General features: G+C 39.4%; 2 protein-coding genes across 4 annotated transcripts; both read left to right on the top strand.

Moving 5' to 3' along the window:
* Positions 1-1,274: 1,274 nt before the first annotated feature.
* Positions 1,275-12,771, top strand: LOC119493125 (endoplasmic reticulum aminopeptidase 1-like). The gene is made up of 19 exons (XM_037778217.1): positions 1,275-1,603; positions 2,768-3,286; positions 4,014-4,152; positions 4,352-4,486; positions 4,648-4,768; positions 4,965-5,119; positions 5,317-5,430; positions 5,712-5,843; positions 6,016-6,147; positions 6,666-6,749; positions 7,075-7,232; positions 7,616-7,695; positions 7,810-7,993; positions 8,183-8,339; positions 9,789-9,973; positions 10,139-10,300; positions 10,431-10,571; positions 11,531-11,612; positions 11,729-12,771. The coding sequence occupies exons 2-19, from the start codon at positions 2,796-2,798 to the stop codon at positions 11,897-11,899; spliced, it is 2,823 nt and encodes a 940-aa protein (XP_037634145.1). The 5' UTR covers positions 1,275-1,603; positions 2,768-2,795; the 3' UTR covers positions 11,900-12,771.
* Positions 12,772-14,942: 2,171 nt separating this feature from the next.
* si:dkey-283b1.6 lies at positions 14,943-18,918 on the top strand. Of its 3 annotated transcripts, none has more exons than XM_037776663.1 (4): positions 14,943-15,072; positions 17,407-17,503; positions 17,979-18,255; positions 18,399-18,918. In XM_037776663.1, exons 2-4 carry the CDS (start codon positions 17,475-17,477, stop codon positions 18,516-18,518), a joined length of 426 nt encoding a protein of 141 aa, XP_037632591.1. In that variant the 5' UTR covers positions 14,943-15,072; positions 17,407-17,474; the 3' UTR covers positions 18,519-18,918. The 3 variants fall into 3 exon arrangements, with proteins under 3 accessions (XP_037632591.1, XP_037632590.1, XP_037632592.1); XM_037776662.1 differs by lacking the exon at positions 14,943-15,072 and adding an exon at positions 17,173-17,300; XM_037776664.1 differs by lacking the exons at positions 14,943-15,072; positions 17,407-17,503 and adding an exon at positions 17,710-17,792.
* Positions 18,919-19,409: the final 491 nt, after the last annotated feature.

The following is a 19,409-nucleotide window of genomic DNA, read 5'->3' as shown; positions in this document are numbered from 1 at the left end:
TATTTTTTACCTTAATAATACTGGTAATTGTTGCATGTGAAGCCCTGGGAGTTATATGGATGTAACCTTTGTACCTTTTCTCTGATCAGCAGGTTGGCAGTAAAGATTACATTTCTAGGTTTGTTTTATAATCATATATAGTTCACCTGTATTTCTATTCAGTCACACAAAACCACACACACTCGCACAGCATAAAACCAAACTTGAGCAGATGGCCGAACAACTAAACTCCACCAATTTGTATGCATTAACATCACTTTACTTGTCGAGGAGAGCAGCCTACTGTTCGGCCTGTGACAACAGTTGCACAATGTACCCTGCTGCTCTGGAGGAGATTAGCCTCTAAAAATAACATCTGATGATGTCATAGTGATTCAGGTTCATACTTGTATTTTGTGTTTTCTACTAGAACATGTTTACATGCTGTTATATTAAAAAAAAACTTTATTTTCCTCATACTTTCAGCCTGAATATACCTGTATTTACCCTCTGTCTGAAACGCTCCGTTTTAGCGCATTTTAACGGAATTGCAACAGAATTGCGTTGCTAGGCAACGGCTTGGGTCAATGTGTACTTCTTGTCAGCTGATGTCATTCACATCCACTGCAACCAGGAATAAACTGGGACACATTTAGAATGTTTACGTTTATTATTGTACATTCGTGACATCACAAATGGACAGAAATCCTGACAGCTTGTTTCAAATGCAGAATTTCTGAATACGGGCTGTGTGTGTATTTCCCTGTGGATTGATTGTTTCAATACTTTCACAGTATTTATATAGGACTTAAGCCTGCTTTATAATAAAAAAACATGAAAATGACATTTTTTTATAATATGGGACCTTTAAGTAATTGAGCCACAAGGACTAAATTAAAATGAAAGAGACTTAGGTATGACATCATATACGTTATTAACAGACTGACTATTCTTAGATAATAGCTTTATGAATGATAAGTAGCTTTTGCATTCATTTTTTTAAACAAATTAAGGAGGGTTTACTGGTTTTTTTTTTCATTGCAATTATGAATATGATATTAACCCAGAATAATAAATATCTTTAGACGGACCCCTATCATCAGGCATACAGTTACAGGAAGCCAAAAGAAACAGACTGTTAATAAAAAGCAAATGGTACCATCTAGTGGTGAATATATATCATTACAGACCATAACAACACGGAACTTCCTGTTCACATGTCGATGTTTCCTTCTATTTCCTACTGTAACATATGGTAGCTCTTGTTTTGGCTTCTTTAGACAGTAACCATGGTGGAGTGATGCAGTTATGCTACTTAATTATTAGTAGACTATTTGATAAAAAGGGGACAGGAAGTCTTTATAGCTCATACTTCCTGGACTGGCTGCAGAAGCTGCAGACATGAAAACAAGACATCCTGAAATAATAATTAAAAAAGCACCTCTTATCTTGAATTTAAAGTCATGTCACCAGAGCTGCAGGTCACTAAATGATCTGATATCTAACTAACTAACAGTGGACGTTTCCTCTGGTTTCTCCCAGCATGCAACACCTCCTGCATCTCTTTCACTTTCAGTCTTGAAGCAGCTAGATGTGCTAAACACTGCGTGCTCAAGAAGACAAGGTAAGTTGACATTTTCTTTGACATATGCTGACGTTACATCACACAAATGATTAATGTTAACAATGTAAGATAATAGTCGATAAAATGCATCAGTTTTGATGAAATAGGAGGGTTCTTTTCGACCATAAATGAATGGAAACTTTGTGTGAAATCGAAAGTGTTGCACTTCCAGCTCATCTGCCATGTTTGTTCGTTGTCACTTTTATTCTTATTCACTGTGTTTGTTTTTGTAGCAGCTGTTTGATTCACTTTACAGCTATGAGTTTTTAGGAAAGTGAAATGCATATTAAGAATGTGACACCTAAGAAATGTGATGCTAAATCTTTCAATGGACAATAAAGTCCTGGTTGTTCACTAAGAACTCGTCTATCTGTGTCCACATGTCCTGAAGAAATAAGATAAGCTATTAATCAGAATCAGAAATACTTTATTGAAATGAATTAAATAAATATATGAATAATAAATGAAAAAACAAATGCATAAATAAACAATAAATGCAAAAATAAATGAATACATTTAAAAAAGAATAAAAAAGAATACATAAATAAATAAAAGGGGAAAATTAAACAGAAGAGTAAATAAATAAGGGAATTAATACAACAATAAATAAAATAAAGAGGCAAATTAAAACAGAAATACCAATATATGTCACATTTGATATTATGATATTATTGATATATGTCATATTTTTTATTTTGGCAGGTCTTTCCATAATTGAGACGTTACAGTTGCTCTTGTATACAAGCATAAAGAAATGTAAGAAAATAGAAATAAAAGAGTATGTAACATGTAAATTATGTACATAATGCTACAATATATAGCACAATATATGTAGAGAAATATAAATAAATCATAAAAATAATAATAATATAAAAAATAGGAATAAGAAATTGGAAATATAAGATATATGTACAAATATGTGCATCAAACACATACAATATATAACCACAGTGTAAATAAGTATATACAGAATGCTGAGAAGTGGGATCAATTAATTGTACTAAATATTATTATATTAAATAAGAATAATTCTTGAAATGCACAGTACAGTATAAATGCAGTATTGATGACACTATGAATATTGCACAGTTGAATTATTGTACAATTTATTCTACAGTTTAGTAGTATTTTTGAACATAATTTGTATGTTTTGGTGTATTACAGGTGAGGATTTCCTGCTTTCATTGTCACCATGTTAGCAGCACCTCTCCTACTGCTGCTGTTCGTTCCCTTTCCTCCCTCATCAGGAGCTCAGCTACCAGATCAGGGTCAAGCAAAGAACGCCCCCATAGCCACCAACGGCCAGCCGTTCCCATGGGACAGCATGAGACTTCCTAAAACCATCTCCCCCGTCCACTATGACCTGACCATCCACCCCAACCTGACCACCCTCGACTTCACCGGAGTCGTTCGTATCCAGCTGGACGTGCACGAAGACACCAGCACCATCATCCTCCACTCCAAGCAGCTGCAGATATCCAACGTGTGGCTCCTTATACCTGAAGGTTTGCAGCCTCTCCGGGTGTTGGAGTATCCTCGTTTCCATGAGATCGCTCTGCTGTCAGACTCGGTGCTGACCAAAGGTAGGAGGTATGAAGTCCAGCTGGAGTTCGCTGCCAACTTCTCTGACAGCTTCCATGGTTTCTACAAGAGCACCTACCGCACCAGCAGTGGAGAAGTCCGGTAATAACTTCTTCTTCTATGTTTCTTTGAAAGCAGCTGTATGTAGCATTTTAACATCACTGAATCAGCAACACATTAAGTTGAGATGTAAATGTAAACACAATAAATCAAGACCATAAGTGACCCAACACGTTCTCATCCCAACTCGTCACTTACTGACGCTTTGTCAGACCCCTCTGCATCACTTTTCGTTCGCAGTAAACACACGTTGTGAATTAAAGAAAAACACTTGCTTAGGTTTAGGAAAAAATAACATGGTTGTGCTTAAAATTACTACATTTTTACAGTGCAAATGTGACTTGACGCACAATAAGTGGAAGTGAAATGTACGAAACACGAACAGTGGTCTCCTGAATTGGATGAAAGTCGTGTGCTTGTTGTTCCCCCTGGGAATGAGAACGAGATGAATGGACATAAAATTAGTGGCCTGATGTGGTGATGTTGTTTGTCCAGACAAATATGCAACTGGAAACACAGGGGTTGATGGGAAATGTAGTCTTCATTTTGAGAACCAGCACTACCACCAATATCACAAGTATGAGACAGAGGCTATCAGTAATGTTAATGATGGTGTCATTTGTTTACAAGTGCAACAGCTTTGTCAATGATAAATTGATTCTGAAAAGGCTACATATAGCAGCTTTAATTATCCTTTTAATCTTCTCACAGCATGCTCTGTTAAACATAATATAACCTTTATTTCACCATTATTTATTTGCATTATTAGGGTTCTGGCTTCCACGCAGTTTGAAGCCACCTTTGCTCGAGGAGCTTTCCCCTGTTTCGATGAGCCCGCCTTCAAAGCCAACTACACCATACGGATTATACGAGAGCCACGCCACATCGCCATATCCAACATGCCCAAGGTACACATGAATGCAGCTATATCAGTTTACTGATTGACAAAAATCAAGTTCTGCCTTCATCTTTGCTGTGAAACTTTAATAATAAGATGCACTACACAGTGAAAAAGCATTACGATTTTTAAAAAGGTACTTATTCACCGTACTCTGTCTCTCTCCTTTCTTTTCTCCATTTCTATCACTACACACCTGTGTTTCCCAGGTAAAAACTGTGGAGTTGCCGGGCGGTTTGCTGGAGGATCACTTCGACACGTCTGTCAAAATGAGCACTTACCTGGTGGCCTACATTGTGTCTGACTTCTTGTCTGTGAGCAAGACCACCCGGCATGGTGTCAAGGTGAGGAGGACAACAGACGCAGGCCATGCCATCATTTAGTTCTCTCACTCAGAAACTGTTTATATATAAAGATATTTGTAACTTTTTAAATGTACAGTATTTTTAATCGACAGTATACATTTTAAATAGTCATGTAACAAACGTTTTGTGATTACCGTCAGATTTCAGTCTACGCTGTACCTGAGAAGATCGACCAGACGGCCTACGCGCTGGATGCTGCTGTCAAGCTGTTGGAGTTCTACAATGAATATTTTGATATTCCTTACCCACTCCCCAAACAGGGTGAGTAGAAATACATGGTATTATCTTATTATTAAGCCACTGGAGTCACAGTAGCTGCAGTATTTACTTTGTAAAAATTGTTGTTATAGTTATTATTATTTGTGTTAGTACATTTTTCAGAGGAGTTGGACCAGCAGGTGATGTGAATGTCCCATATGTGTAGTTGTACTTATGTGCTTGCTGTTGTACCCTGCAGACCTGGCTGCTATCCCTGACTTCCAGTCGGGTGCGATGGAGAACTGGGGGCTGACCACCTACAGAGAGACAGGCCTCCTCTTCGACCCTGACAAGTCCTCAGTTTCAGACAAACTGGGCATCACCAAGGTCATCGCCCATGAGCTCGCACACCAGGTAGCTGGCCTGCATCGGTTTGAAAAATAACTAGTTGATGATCTTTGAAGTTACAAAGAAAAATTGCCTCGCTTTTATGAGGAGGTGATTGAAGTCAGAAGCTGCTGTCTCATGCTACAAGCTGAGACTAAGATGCATTTGTATGTTAAATACTGGTTTTGCACCTGAAGCTCATACATGTTCTTCTTCCCGTCCAGTGGTTTGGGAACCTGGTGACGATGGAGTGGTGGAATGACCTGTGGCTCAATGAGGGTTTCGCCAAGTTCATGGAGTTTATTTCTCTCGACATCACCTACCCGGAGCTGCAAGTGGTGAGAGCCGAGCACAGGGATCGGACCTGTATCTTACTTATGTTCAGAGCATACAAATCAGCAATTCAGTATCTTTCTTAAACATATCTCCCTATTTCTGTCTCTTCAAGTTTAATTCAAAAAGGAATATATTAATGATACAGTGGTATACAAGTATAGTACAGTACATTAGCTGAATAACTCATCAGTCAAAGTAATCAGCTTTTTGTTAGATATGTCTACAGTATTTCTGGATTATTTTGACATTGCAATGTGTGTGCTTTCCTCTCTCTTTCTCCCAGGATGACTTCTTCTTGGGGAAATGTTTTGAGGCCATGGAGGTCGACTCCCTCAGCTCCTCCCACCCCATCTCCACCCCTGTGGAAAACCCCACGCAGATCCAGGAGATGTTCGACGACGTTTCATACGACAAGGTCAGCCTCATTCTGTCAGAGGACCGACCGTTTGGTGCTGATGCTCTTGGATATTTGAACTGTGCAAACAATTATCTGGGCATAAATCATAATTTGCGTGAATGAATTATTCCCAACGCTTAACCCAAACTGTGCAGTTGAAATATAACATTAAAATACATTTTAATTTCAGGGAGCATGTATTCTGAACATGCTGCGGGACTTCCTGACTCCTGAGGCTTTTGAGATTGGCATCATCCGATACCTGAAGCGCTACAGCTACCAAAACACTGTCAACAGCCACCTGTGGGAGAGCCTAACTGATGTGAGTGATGTGTGTGTGAATGTGTGAGTATGGGTAAGGACTGCTGTCTTTTTTGCTTAGGAAGGTTTCTAACTCAGTGAAATGACCCGGAAGTATTTAAGTGGCAGTCATGATAAGAGCTGGTCGAATTCTCTAAATGCTTAGGAAAGGTGCTTCAATGCTTCCTTTCTTACCTCCTTTAGCATAGGATACACTGGACCACCATTTACCAAAGGAAAGGAGTTTGTCACCATACTCATTTTCTATGTGTTATAAATAAAGTAAAGAATTCTCCTTCACATCTTTCCTTGACCTCATGACATTTTCCATGGACATCAAGAAAAAGTCGTTGGAAAACACATTAGGACGTCATTTTTTGACTATTTGACTGCAGCCCTGGTGTCACAAGTGTTGTTACCTGTTTTTCAGCTCGCCATACAAATTTCTTTGTGAGACAAATTTGCCATATACGCCATTCACTGCTAGTGTTGGGACTGCTGTGATTCTCTGCTAAAGTTTTGTGTGTGCTTCCCCACCAGATCTGCAGCTCAGACAATCTGGACGAAGGCCGGATGAAACACAAAGAATTCTGCTCAAAGCGCAGCGTCCAGTCTGGAGCCTCCGTAAGTATTTAACAGTTTCAACAAAGCACTCTGACGGAGCAAACAGACTCTAGTTATTATAATTACATGAAGCTCCGAAAGCATAATTAATCTAAGTGGAATTTCACTCATGTCATTTTTATGGTTGCCTGCAGAAATCTTGTTTTCTGTTTCTTTCCTACTATTTTATGTACATGATATTTTACTACTATCTACACAATTTCCATATTTCTGTATTTCCCAAATGTGCCTCTAGTACTCTCATGTAAGAATGTGCCACAAATCTGTCAGTGTTTATGATGTTAAATCATTTATTGTGTATTGAAATGTGTGGGTTCATACGCAGAAATGGTTCTCGGGTGATGAGCTGGATGTCAAGGCCATCATGGACACCTGGACGCTGCAGGAGGGCTTCCCGCTGGTCACTGTGGATGTCAGAGGTCGGGAGGTCAGGCTCAGTCAGGAGCGTTACCTGAAGACAGACGACCAATCCCTCACTGAAGGGTAAAATGTCACATTAATCACGATTAGTCAATGACAGATCACACGAGTCAAGTATACAGTATCAGTCATTGCAGAAGTGTCTCTTCCTGCATTGAAAGTATATTTTAAAGCCACCGTGTCATTCTCTATACTACCACCAGGTTGTGACAAAGGAAGGACTTTTCAAATAGTACATGCACTGGTGTAGTCTATATGCAAAAATCCATCAATTTATTGCCAAATTGCGACATCATTTGTTGCAACTTCTGACTTCTAAAAAAGCGAAACTACAGTTTACTAAACAGCTCATTTTTGGGATGTAATAGTATAGCAGTATTATGTATAGTTTCAGTTTTTGTTACATTTTATTCCAAATTTTTATTTTTTAAATTGTGTGTTGTCAGATTCCTGTGGCAGATCCCACTGACGTACATGACCAGCGCCTCCAACACCGTCCATCGCTTCCTGCTTAAGACAAAGACTGGTGAGTGTGATGACACTGATTTTTATATTGCTATTTTTCTATCCTTTATCCACATATTTAAATTCTACTAGTCTGCATCATTTCAAAGCCTGTCTCTGCTCCTCCTCCATGTAGATGTCCTGTACCTGCCGGAGAAGGTGGACTGGGTGAAGTTCAACGTGGACATGTGCGGCTACTACATGGTCCACTATGCAGGCGAGGGGTGGAACTCCATCATCAAACTGCTGCAGCACAATCACACAGCCCTGAGCAGCAACGACCGCGCCAGCCTCATCCACAACGTCTTCCAGCTGGTCAGGTCTGTTTAAAGATCGGCTAACAACAGCTGAGCCTGCTGTTTATCCTGCATCGCACAATAGTTACTAGTTTTAGCTGACAATTACCGTACAAATACCAACTTGGTGGTAAGAAAGGTTGTCTTTCTTGCTGACAAAACGGACAAAACTGCAGCATGGTGTTGATTTGAAGCCTTTCATGTGTGTTGCAGCACAGAGAACGTGAGGCTGGACACGGCTCTGGAGCTGTCTCTTTACCTGTCCAGAGAGACTGAGATCATGTCTGTGACACAGGGCTTTGGGGAGCTCGTACCTCTTTACAAACTGATGGAGAAGAGAGACATGCCCGCTCTGGAGAACCAGATGAAGGTTAGTGGAGGCAGCATTCATGGCACAAAACAGACAATACTCCATATATTTCAATAAAATGCATAAAATCTTGCAGTCTGCCTGAAAGTTGAAACCACTCTAAATGGAGGTTAGTGTCGTCATACTACTTAAAAGGTTTTGGGAAACTCAAACTTGTCTTTGAATGGGATGAATCCAATATGTGAATTGAAACAGCCACTTAGAGCAAAAATCCAGGCAATGACAATAAGAGAGAAATGTGTTCTTCCACTTAAAGATGCCTTGTGGAGTTTTCTTGTAGACAAACAAAAGTTATATTTACATTCAGTGTTACTCACCAAAACTCATTGTGTGTCGAGGCAAGTTTTTTTAGGTATTTTAAATCCTGTGCTGTTTGCATTCATGTTTACTAGCTTGCAGTTTTCTTCTTCACTGTCTTTGCTGGCAAATTGCTGCATTTCTTGGTGCATTACCGCTACCTCAGTTCAGGATCAGTAGGCAACCTCCGGGGTCTGAGAAGTGAAGCCAATGCAGAAGTGCCTTAAACTTGCATTCTTTCCAATAGCCAGCAGGGGGCGACTCCTCTGGCTGCAAAAACAAATCTGATTGTATAGAAGTCTATGAGAAAATAAGCCTTCTTCTCACTTGATTTATCACCTCAGTAAACATTGTAAACATGAGTTTATGATCTCAATCGCTAGTTTCAAGTCTTCTTCAATACAGCATGATGTTCATTTAGTAAATTATGGTCCCATTTAGAGTCAAATAGACCATAAAGCAGGGTATGCTTTAGGGCGTGGCTACCTTGTGATTGACAGGTCGCTACCACGGCGTTGTCCGGTCTGGGAGCTCTCCGTGTTTTCGTCTTAAAAATGTAACCCTTTCACAGTGTGTTTACAGTTCATGAAAGTTAATTTTTGGTCGCCTAAAAATGTCACTTCGGCATCCACACACCAGTGAGTGACTTTATGGTGACTACGTCCACTTCTTCTATACAGTCTATGCCTACCATTGGCAGGAATGTGCATATGCATGCTTGTGCACGAGACAAACAAAAAAGGGGACCCACTTCCTCATAGTGCTACAAGAGGTCAAAAACTCCACAAGGAACCTTTAAACTTCTAGTGCTTCTGTGTTGCAAGAATGGTATCCACACTGAGTCATGGTTCCTTGCATAAGCACTAGAAAACCCTGAAAAAACAATGTGCACATGTTGTATAAGCAGAGTGCTCCTTGTAACTTCTGGCAGTTCAAACAAACAAAATTCCTCCTCTCAGGCTTTGAACCAGAATACAACACAAGTTCAGGAAACACACAGTTGAAATTTAGTTATTTTAACATTTACCTTTTTAATATATAATGTTTAAGGATTGATGTAGGGCTGAAACTAGCAACTATTTTCAACATTTCTTTGGTTAATTCATTGATCATTTTGTCTGTAAAACGTTGCTGACTGCGTGTGTTTCTCAGGACTACATTGTGGATCTGTTCCGGGGGCTGATTGATCGGCAGGAGTGGACTGACTCTGGATCAGTGTCTGAGCGAATGCAGAGGAGCTACCTGCTGCTGTTTAGCTGCGTCAGGAACTACGCGCCCTGCGTGACAAAAGCCACCGAGCTCTTTAACAAGTGGATGGACTCTGACGGCACCATGAGGTCAGTGGTGATAAACGGCACACCAGACAGTTTCCTTTAGATATTTGTGTATGATTCCTCCTCACAGCTACTGCCTCGGTTCAGAGCTGAGCTTTCAATATTTGCCGCACTTGTATGTAGAGATTAAAAGTTTTCAGATGACCTGGAATCCTTCTCTGTTTTTAGCCTCCCTGTTGACGTCACCATGGCTGTGTTTGTGATTGGAGCTCGAACACCAGAGGGGTGGGACTTCCTGTTTGAGAAGTACCGCAGTTCGATGCAAATGTCTGTAAAGAGCCGCATGAAGATTGCAATGGCCGTCAGCCCCCTGCAGGACAAGCTCAAGTGGTGGGTACATTGTGATTCACACTACAGCAAGCATTTTGTTTCCCTTATTTTATATACTCTCAACTCCGTCCTCCCTGCTTTCTCCCACTGTTTTTATTTCTGTTTCCTTTTCCTTTATTTCTGTGTGCAGGATGATGGAGCAGAGCCTCCAGGGTGAGGTGATGAAGACTCAGGACCTCTCGGGCGTGGTTGTCAGTATCAGCAAGAACCCCCATGGCTACAAACTGGCCTGGGACTTCGTCCGAGCCAACTGGCACACTCTGATCAAGAAGTTAGTGAGCCCATCATGCATGTCCTTTACATCCATCTCTTCGTTTTACACAAGTTTCGCAACGATGTGTAATCCAAGAATGTTAGTCAAAAACTTCTTAACCCTTTAAAAACGGACCTCCCCTGGATCGTTGTTTGCATGATCCTGTGTAAATTGATGTAAAATAAAAAACATAATAGCTAGAGCATTCATTATTTTTGCAGCTGAAAGCTAAGGCTTCTGTCTTTTGCGTCATCATGTTGAACGCTCATGATGACGTCATTAGGTTACGTTTCGTGCAGAACGTAATGAAACTGCTCATAAAAATGAGCATACAGTATCTCAAAAACTAAAAAATGTGTATAGTTCAAATAGCCTATGGAGCGTTAAGAAATATTTTATTCATGTTTCCACATTTAGAAATCTTTTAGATCAATATGTTTTGTGTGTTTTATTTAGTAACATTTATTGAAAAAAACGTGTCCGATTTTTGTATTTTTTTAAATTATGACACAATTCAATACTTTTATCAATTATTATAGTTTATTGACTGACATAATCTTGTAGTTTAGGTTGTACAGATTTTAGGGACATGAAGCATATGAAGATACTCCAAGAAATGACATCACAATAAGAATAAAAATACCAACATAGGTACTGGAGAACCATTTCTATTGCAGAGTTCAAAGGGTTAAAGCTGCCGTTTTAATAACTTGGTGTCAGACAAGTCCTAGCGTCCAAGATATTTAAATCTAAATTTTAGTGTGTTTGCTAACATTTGAGTGTTTTTGTCATTTTACTAGAAAGAACTTCAAGATTCAAAAAGTGTCGATAACAAAGCATTTTTTTAAAAACCCATATGTTGATTTTTGTTAGTTCTGTAGCTCAAATCTGTCGATCCTTAGATTACTTGTTTTTCCACAAAATGTTAGCAGAGTTGTGTTTTCTAAACTTTGTTTTTGTTTGCTTCGATGCCATAGATTTGACTTGGGCTCTAGCACCATATCGCACTTGGTGACTGGGGTGACGGACCAGTATTCTACCAGGGAGATGTTAGATGAGGTAAGGAAGGCTGTGTCTATACTTGTGGGTGTCCATTACTTATGTCTGTCTATAGATTCATCATGTCAAATATTGGACATTTGTGTTTACAGTAAGTCTACCTTCTCTGTACTCAGGTTAGAAGCTTCTTTGGCTCTCTGACTGAGGAGTCGGGCTCAGAGATGAGGTGTATCCGGCAGTCCTACGAGACCATCGAGGGTAACATCCGCTGGATGCACACCAACCTTCCTCTGCTGCAGGCCTGGCTGGACAAACACAGCCACAGAATCGTGCATGAAGATTTATAGTTACAGGGGAAACCGAAAAGTCTAGATTGGACGATTATGTGGCTAAAGGCAGAAACGACAAGAGGTATGGATGCAACTCAAAAGACTTGAAGCATCTCTTGGAGTCCGACTTGAATCACAAATTTGATGACTTAATATTTGAACACAGAATTCAAACAGACTTGCAGTTCAACTTTGATTTTAACACCAGTGACTCCTGACTTATACCCAAATGTAAAGATAAAAGAAACAAATTTGGATGCTGTGTTATCTCAGTGCAAATTATTAATTACCCCAAACCTGACTGACCTGATTTGGCACTTATGTGTCAACACTTATGACTTACTTGTGACTTGCAAAACAATTACGTTCTGCCAACTCTGTAAAATACAGCCTGTGTTTCTCAAAGGGGGTGTTCCTCAGGTTCAAAGAGATCTAAGTATTTCCTTAAAGAACCCCACATGGGAAAGGTTTGAGGGGTTTGAAAAAAGCGCTCTGTCATGACACCTGAACATTTGTGCTCAGAGCTGTCTGTGTGTGTTTGCATGTTTGTTGGTGTGTGTGCTGTGTGAAGTTGGGGTGGGTGAGTTTTTATCTGACATTTTAAGATGTTCAAAGATGAATTCTGTGTGAAGTCTCTGTTTTTGTAAAGTTCATTTCCATCTGTGCTGCATTATCACTGCAGAAAGCAACAACATCCATATTGTACAGTGTTGTACAAATAGTAAATGTTGCACAAAAGAAATGTAGTGTACATCGGGTATTTATTTTTTCTCAAATATTTAGGTACCAGACAACTACTTCTCACCTAAAAAAAAAAAAAAAAAAAAATGATTGGATATTCCCTCTCACCAGAAATTCACAAGAAAGAAGGTTACTGTCTTCAGCCTTCAGTAAACATGCTTCAAGTTAAGGGATAATGTACAGCGAGCCGGTCAATGTTGTGAAATAATTTCACAAAAATGACCTGCTAGCTGTACATTATCACGCTTATTTCTCGGCTACTTACTTAAGAATTCAATAATGGTCCGCCAGAGTCTGATATCAGAACTGTGCCCATAGTAACGGTCTGTTATACATAGCAACGGCCTGCTATAAAGAAATAACAGACCGTAGAACGCTGTGATTGACCAATCAGAATCAAGTATTCAACAAAGCTGTGTCATAAAATGTAGGAATTCCTACAGCGGCTACACCTGAATGAATTCGGAAGATATTGTTAAATGCACTTGTTTTTTTGCCCATTTTAAGGGTTGTTGAAAGTTCATGCACTGATCAAATTGAATATTTTGGGCTATTTTGCTTCCATAACATCTTTTTTTCAGACTAGTGGAAAGAAAACATCCAAAATACACATTTAAGTGTTTATTTTACTACTATTTGTCTATTTGCATTTGTAGAATTCTCTTAAATTCACCAAAAGTTAGCAGTAGATAATGCCTCATTTGCATATTTAAACATCAAATTTCAGTAAAATTGTAATACAAAAAATAATTGTCTTATTGTAAGAAATCAACTGGGGAAGTTTCATGGTGATATGTTAGTTCAAAATGTTTGCCCTATTCACCTCTAGTGTCTCCACTTGAATGTGCTGCTGTAAAATCAAATACAGTTTCTGGTCTTGGGAACGTGAATATGAATTCTGACACCACTGGTCCTTCTTGGTAGCATTTTTAATTTTATTGAAATTCTCATATAAATGACAAAAGAAAGTGCACTATAAAGAATATGTTGTTACAAAAAGGTTTGTGGTTTATTCAAAACAACAGTGTCTTATTGTGATGCTACTATAAAACCGTCCGTAGGACAGGATTTTTAGCAATATTTTGTCAAGACAATATGTGTTGGTTGAATAAAATATTGGACCAATAAAGTTAATTTGACTTAATTTCCATTTGTATTTCTATTATTGTATTGTATTCTATTATTTTTAACCTTAATAATACTGGTAATCGTTGCATGTGAAGCCCTGGGAGTTATATGGATGTAACCTTTGTACCTTTTCTCTGATCAGCAGGTTGGCAGTAAAGATTACATTTCTAGGTTTGTTTTATAATCATATATGGTTCACCTGTATTTCTGTTCAATCACACAAACACACACACTCGCATAGCATAAAACCAAATTTCAGCAGGTGGCCGAACAACTAAACTCCACCAATTTGTATGCATTAACATCACTTTACTTGTCGAGGACAGCAGCCTGCTGTTCAGCCTGTGACGACAGTTGCACAATGTACCCTGCTGCTCTGGAGGAGCTTTGCATCTAAACATAACATCTCATGATGTCATAGTGATGTCATCAGGGGTTATCTCGGCTTGGGTTCGAAGGCTACAAAGTTTTAACAGAAAGTCAAACGGGTGGAGTTTGTGAGACATGGGTGTTGAGCTGCATTCTGGTAAATGTAGGATGAAAACTCATGAAATTTCAATTCCGTCTCCGTCCCAGTCTTTTGCAAGTGTCCCAACTTTATGGATGTGCAATATTAAACAGCTGGAGTACCCCTTTATTAACCCGGATCCAAAACAATGAGTTAAATGAGAGATGTAACGCTCAAATTTAGTCAAAGAAAATCCCATGAATTGTTGCTTTAATCCTAATTAAACAAAGTGTGTCACGTTTTTCCCCCCACACAGAGAGCGGTGTCGTCACCTGTTGATTTGACTCTGGAGCACCAGTATTGACTCTATGCTCATGTAAACACTGCAAATTGTAGCTGTTTATTAGGAGTTTTAATCTCTCCTAACCTTTACGTAAAAGTGTATTTTACTGCTCTTCCTCTGCTGCTCTAGTTTCTAGGGTAACTTCATTCTCAGCTGAGGCCTTGTGGAGAAAGGTAGCTGTCACTTTAAATCTCCTAATGCTGCCATAACCTCTTCTGATGGACCTTTAGCACAAACTAATAAAACACAGCTTCCAACTGATAAAACACTTGCATGCATTCACATTTATGAGCATATATTCATACACTTAATATTTGTGTATAAGCTGAGCACGAGCTGTTGATATAACAAAGACTGGTTTGATTTCTGAGGGTGTTTTAGTGGCTGATACACATGCTGGGCTTTGCACTCTAGTGCACGTACACACACACACACACACACACACACCGCTCCCTTCATCAAACTGCACTCTGCTTCAGTGAGTTTTCCTTCCCAGTCGTACACCTGAGGAGAGTCGTCTCTGGACTGGAGGTAAGAGCCTGAAGTTTGTCTTTCTGCTTCCTGTTTATAGAATTAACTGCTTAATGACTGAAAACTGATCAAATTTAATCTGAAGTATCTCAAACGAAGCGTGTTATGAGCCGTTTATTTGTTTAGTCAGTATTTACAGACTTGGACCCTTGTTCCAATGTGCTCACTGATCATGTGTTGTGTATTTTGACCTCACTTTACCGCTACCTCTCGTGATTTTTGTGGTCTTTTGCTTGGTTTTGTTTAATAATCTATTCAGCACATAAAACATGGTAATGTTAGACCACTTCAAAATATGTATCACACTTTTGTTTGCCTATTAGTACAGATTCAACATCACGTTGACAACTTGATCCACGCTAGGAAAGTTCAGTCAATTTTGATCAAAATGTGTCTTAACGTGTGATAAACTTTGACCAACTTTGTAAGTTCCACCTCACAAGAGAGGAAATAAAGCGACAGTGTACCCGTAGCTACAACTTGTTAACAGTGACTTTATTGAACTATAGCCTAGTGCAGGGGAACTCAAACTTTTTGGGGCCAGGGACCCCTTAGAGGGGAGAACATTTTCCAAGGACCCCCTCTTAATCGTAACACCAATCAAGCATACGCTTACTACCATTTGTACATTTAGACGCCATTGGAACTGTTTGTATTCTAAAACTGTTAACCTGTTTCACAGTGACACACGGAAACACATTTCAATTTTAATCATGTTAAGATAAGATGAGATAATCCTTTAGTAGTCCCACAGTGGGGAAATTTGCAACGTTATTGGATGTTAATACCACTTATATACTTTTAAACAGAGGGTGATTTTATTCAAATTGCATTTGGACTCAACTTGACAGTATTTATAGCCTACGTTTCAAGTAATTGTTCTCATAAGCTTTCAGAAAATGAACAGTGGCAAGACATAGTCCTAATAAATCCAGATATTTAAACTCACCAGTATAAAGCTGACTTTCAGTAAGTGCTTCAACATAAAGATAATTAACTTATTGCTGTGTCACAATCATAGAGTTTCTATTGGCCCAAAGCTAATGTAGGTGGGAGTAATGGACACAGAATGCTTGTTTTATTATCGCAAATGGTCCCCATCTGTATGTACTTTATTAAAGCACTTTATTTACTAAAGTGTGCTTTGTGCGTTGGTATCTAACGCCAAGGGCCGGAATATGACACTCTGGGAATGAGAACGATCTGGTATAATTGTGTTGCTGTCCTATGAAACAATGCATCTCCATCAACTTTTCATGAACATAGAACAGCCCTCTTTTCAGCTTGTGACAATCCAGTGTCAGACAACCCAGTGTGGTTTTGAATTGGCTACTTAGTTTAAGAGGCCGGAGAATCTTCTCAAGCCATCTTATGCTTTGATACCGATGCCTTTGACTTCCTTATTTCCTTATTACCTCAATATGCCTGTTGATCACCTGACAGGTTTCCAAGCTCAGTGGAACAAACGTAATCATCAGATCTTTGTGTAATAATACCAACTGGTGTAGGTCGACTAAAGCGTATATGAGGTTACTACAGGACAGACTGTTTTCCAGTCAGAGATGTACATCTATCAGTCTATTATCTCTCCGCCTACAAGTAAAGGCAGGCAATAAAATATTCTTGGAGCTTGGTGTCTTGGACAAAACATTTATGGGTCTTAAGTTCAAAGTATAGTTTCCTGTTGATCCAAGGAGAGAAAAACAAGGTTAAGCAGCTATAGAGAGACAACATGTTTTTTAAGCGTCAATTTGCAATAGTTGCGACCACGTATGTGTATAGAAGGTATAGAAGCACACCAATGAAAGAGGAACTCTCTGTTGAGACCAATGATGCCTCCCACAAGAGTCTCAAAAACCAACCAGTCCAGGTTTCTACCTGCCAAAGGGGAGCTTTTTTCTTGCCACTGTCGCATAACTATGCTCATGGGGGATCTCTTGTTGGGTCTCTAAATTATAGAGCTAGACCTGCTCTATATGAAAAGCTTGAGATAACTTCTGTTATGATTTGACGATATATCAAAATGAATTGAATAGAATCTACGACAAACGGTTCATGAGTTAGGCCAAGGTACATCCGTTTAGAAGTTATGCTCCTTTTTGTTATAGGCCACTCCCACTGCCACACCCCCTTTTTTCCAATTGGCATGACACACACCTTCTCACCCACACACCTGACCTCCATGCCAAACTTCAGCCTCCTATGACAAAAACTGTGGCTGCCAAAGGGTGGGGAAATCCTTGTGGACTGACCGACCAACTGACATGTTTGCAACTAATAATTGTGTAACTGAAGCTCAATCAATATGCATTGTTCTGTTTGTTTCCCCTTCAGGTTCGTACTGCGTCTCTGACTCCATTTCCATTTTGGTCCATCGGGAGATTATCCACAGAGCTCTAAGGATGCCATTTGACTACATTCCCATTCTAGAGTAAGGCCCATTTCTTTTCAAAAGTATTATGGTGATAACTCTGCTCTTGACCACAAACTGAGCTTGCATAATTGATGAAGGTGACAAAATATAGAAATGACCATAAAGCCTTTTATTTACACCAAGTAAGGATATATTTCATGTTTTATATGTTATATGGGCTATGCCAATACTCAAGGGAGGAAGGGTAATGAGGGTCAGGTGAAGCTAATCAGGGCGAGGTAGGTAATCATCACACATGTGGCAATCACAAGGGCAGGAAGTGAAAATACCTGAAACAAGAGACAAGGTGTGAATAAGCACTGGTGTTAGTTGCATTCTAGTTCAATTTCTTTAAGTTTTATTTTGAAGAAAAGATTATTATTATTTATTTATTTAGTTAGTTTTTTTGTATTTTTGTCTCTTTCCTCTCACTCCTCCACCTTCCCATTGACAACTCCTTACTCATTTTCTCCTCTTCCTCTTCCTTTTTCAGGATCTTCCTCGGCATCCTGGGCTTCGGCCTCTCCATCATGTTCTGCACGACCTTCTGCAGGGCGTGCAGTCGCCTCAGGGAGGAGCAGATAGAGAGGGAGGCATTGAGACGCAGTGAGCAGAACGGTCGCCCTCCTCCCATATATTTCATCCCCTTCCATGGAAGCTTGCAGGACGGCGAGGACCACCCCAGGGTGCCTCGATACAGCCAGGAGATCCTCACACCACCAGTATATAGCAACGCTGCTTACTGTGGACCCCCACCTTCATATAATGAGGTGACAAAATAATTTGTCCCATTTTTATTTTGGCACTTCCTGTCCCTGAAACCTTAAATTCACTGCAAAAGTAATGCATCTACCTCAATGTGTGTTTCCTCGTATTTAGGTTTGAACTTTACATTTCCTTCTGTGTATTTCAGCTGGGATTGAAGCCTGAGGATCACCCCCCTGCTTACACCGAGTATACCGTTCCTGTGTATCCCATCACACCTCCACCTCACACAGACATGGTTCAACCACAAACACAGTCACAACAATAAGCCGGCACCATCACACTGGGCCGGTGTTGAGCGTATTGATTACTAAACTGCCTCGTGGACTTGAGTGAGCTGGAACTGGACTTTATAACCTTTCAAAGATTGGTTTTTATTGTGAGCTTGTTTTTTTATTACGGTAATGAATGTGATGATGGCACAAAGCTGCAGAAATGGCACCAGGTTTAAAGCTACAGTGCCATGAGTGTATAGCACATAAAACACTTAAGACCCAAAATAGATTTTATTCACATGTGTGGTGGTTGTTAAAACGGGATACGTTCACATTATTTCCCTTCTTGTTCTTATTTTCCAACAAGCACGTTTTGCTTTTGGTCCTGTTTTGTTCGCATGTCATGTTTTTTTTTTTCATTAGCAGGATCTCACAAATCACTTTAAGAGTATTAATGAAATGAGTGTAAATTCAGGTGTGAAAGTGAATCCAACGATGTCACTATGTGGCCTTTTATAAGCCCTTTGTTTTGGGTTCATGTCTCCTGAATCATGAGGAGTTTGTGCCATTTCCCCCCCCCCCGGTTTCCTTTATGTTTCAATTAAACATTTTCTCACCACTTCTAGTTTATCTGATCTTCACAAAATCTGGTACATTATATATTTGGATGAGCTGCATATGTAGTATCAGTCTCCTAGTTGTGGCCTATTTGACAATTAGAAATTAAAACATATTTTTATAATTCAGTTCAATCCTATAAAGTTTGATAGTATTTTGCCGATAGGTGACACAACAAACATGATGAATTGAAATGGCCATAACTTAGTGTTCACTTGATCCTTTGGCACAATGTAACCTTGTACAAAATTCAGATATTCATAGACAGGATTCATACATTTGCCAGAAACCATAAACACTATTACCTACTCAGGATCTCTTTCTAT

This window comes from Sebastes umbrosus, chromosome 8 (assembly GCF_015220745.1).
Source record: "Sebastes umbrosus isolate fSebUmb1 chromosome 8, fSebUmb1.pri, whole genome shotgun sequence".
NCBI classification, from domain to species: domain Eukaryota; kingdom Metazoa; phylum Chordata; class Actinopteri; order Perciformes; family Sebastidae; genus Sebastes; species Sebastes umbrosus.
Note: the sequence above shows the minus strand (reverse complement) of the source record. Positions and strands in the feature narration are given on the sequence as shown.

Excerpts from the sequence above, each read along its gene's own strand:
- si:dkey-283b1.6 (XM_037776663.1), top strand. The coding sequence starts at position 17,475 with ATGCCATTTGACTACATTCCCATTCTAGA. Across the intron at positions 17,504-17,978 it reads GACTACATTCCCATTCTAGA|GATCTTCCTCGGCATCCTGG; the intron begins GTAAGGCCCATT and ends TTCCTTTTTCAG. Across the intron at positions 18,256-18,398 it reads CCCCACCTTCATATAATGAG|CTGGGATTGAAGCCTGAGGA; the intron begins GTGACAAAATAA and ends TGTGTATTTCAG.
- LOC119493125 (XM_037778217.1), top strand. The coding sequence starts at position 2,796 with ATGTTAGCAGCACCTCTCCTACTGCTGCTGTTCGTTCCCTTTCCTCCC. Across the intron at positions 5,120-5,316 it reads CCCATGAGCTCGCACACCAG|TGGTTTGGGAACCTGGTGAC; the intron begins GTAGCTGGCCTG and ends CTTCCCGTCCAG. Across the intron at positions 7,233-7,615 it reads GACCAATCCCTCACTGAAGG|ATTCCTGTGGCAGATCCCAC; the intron begins GTAAAATGTCAC and ends GTGTGTTGTCAG.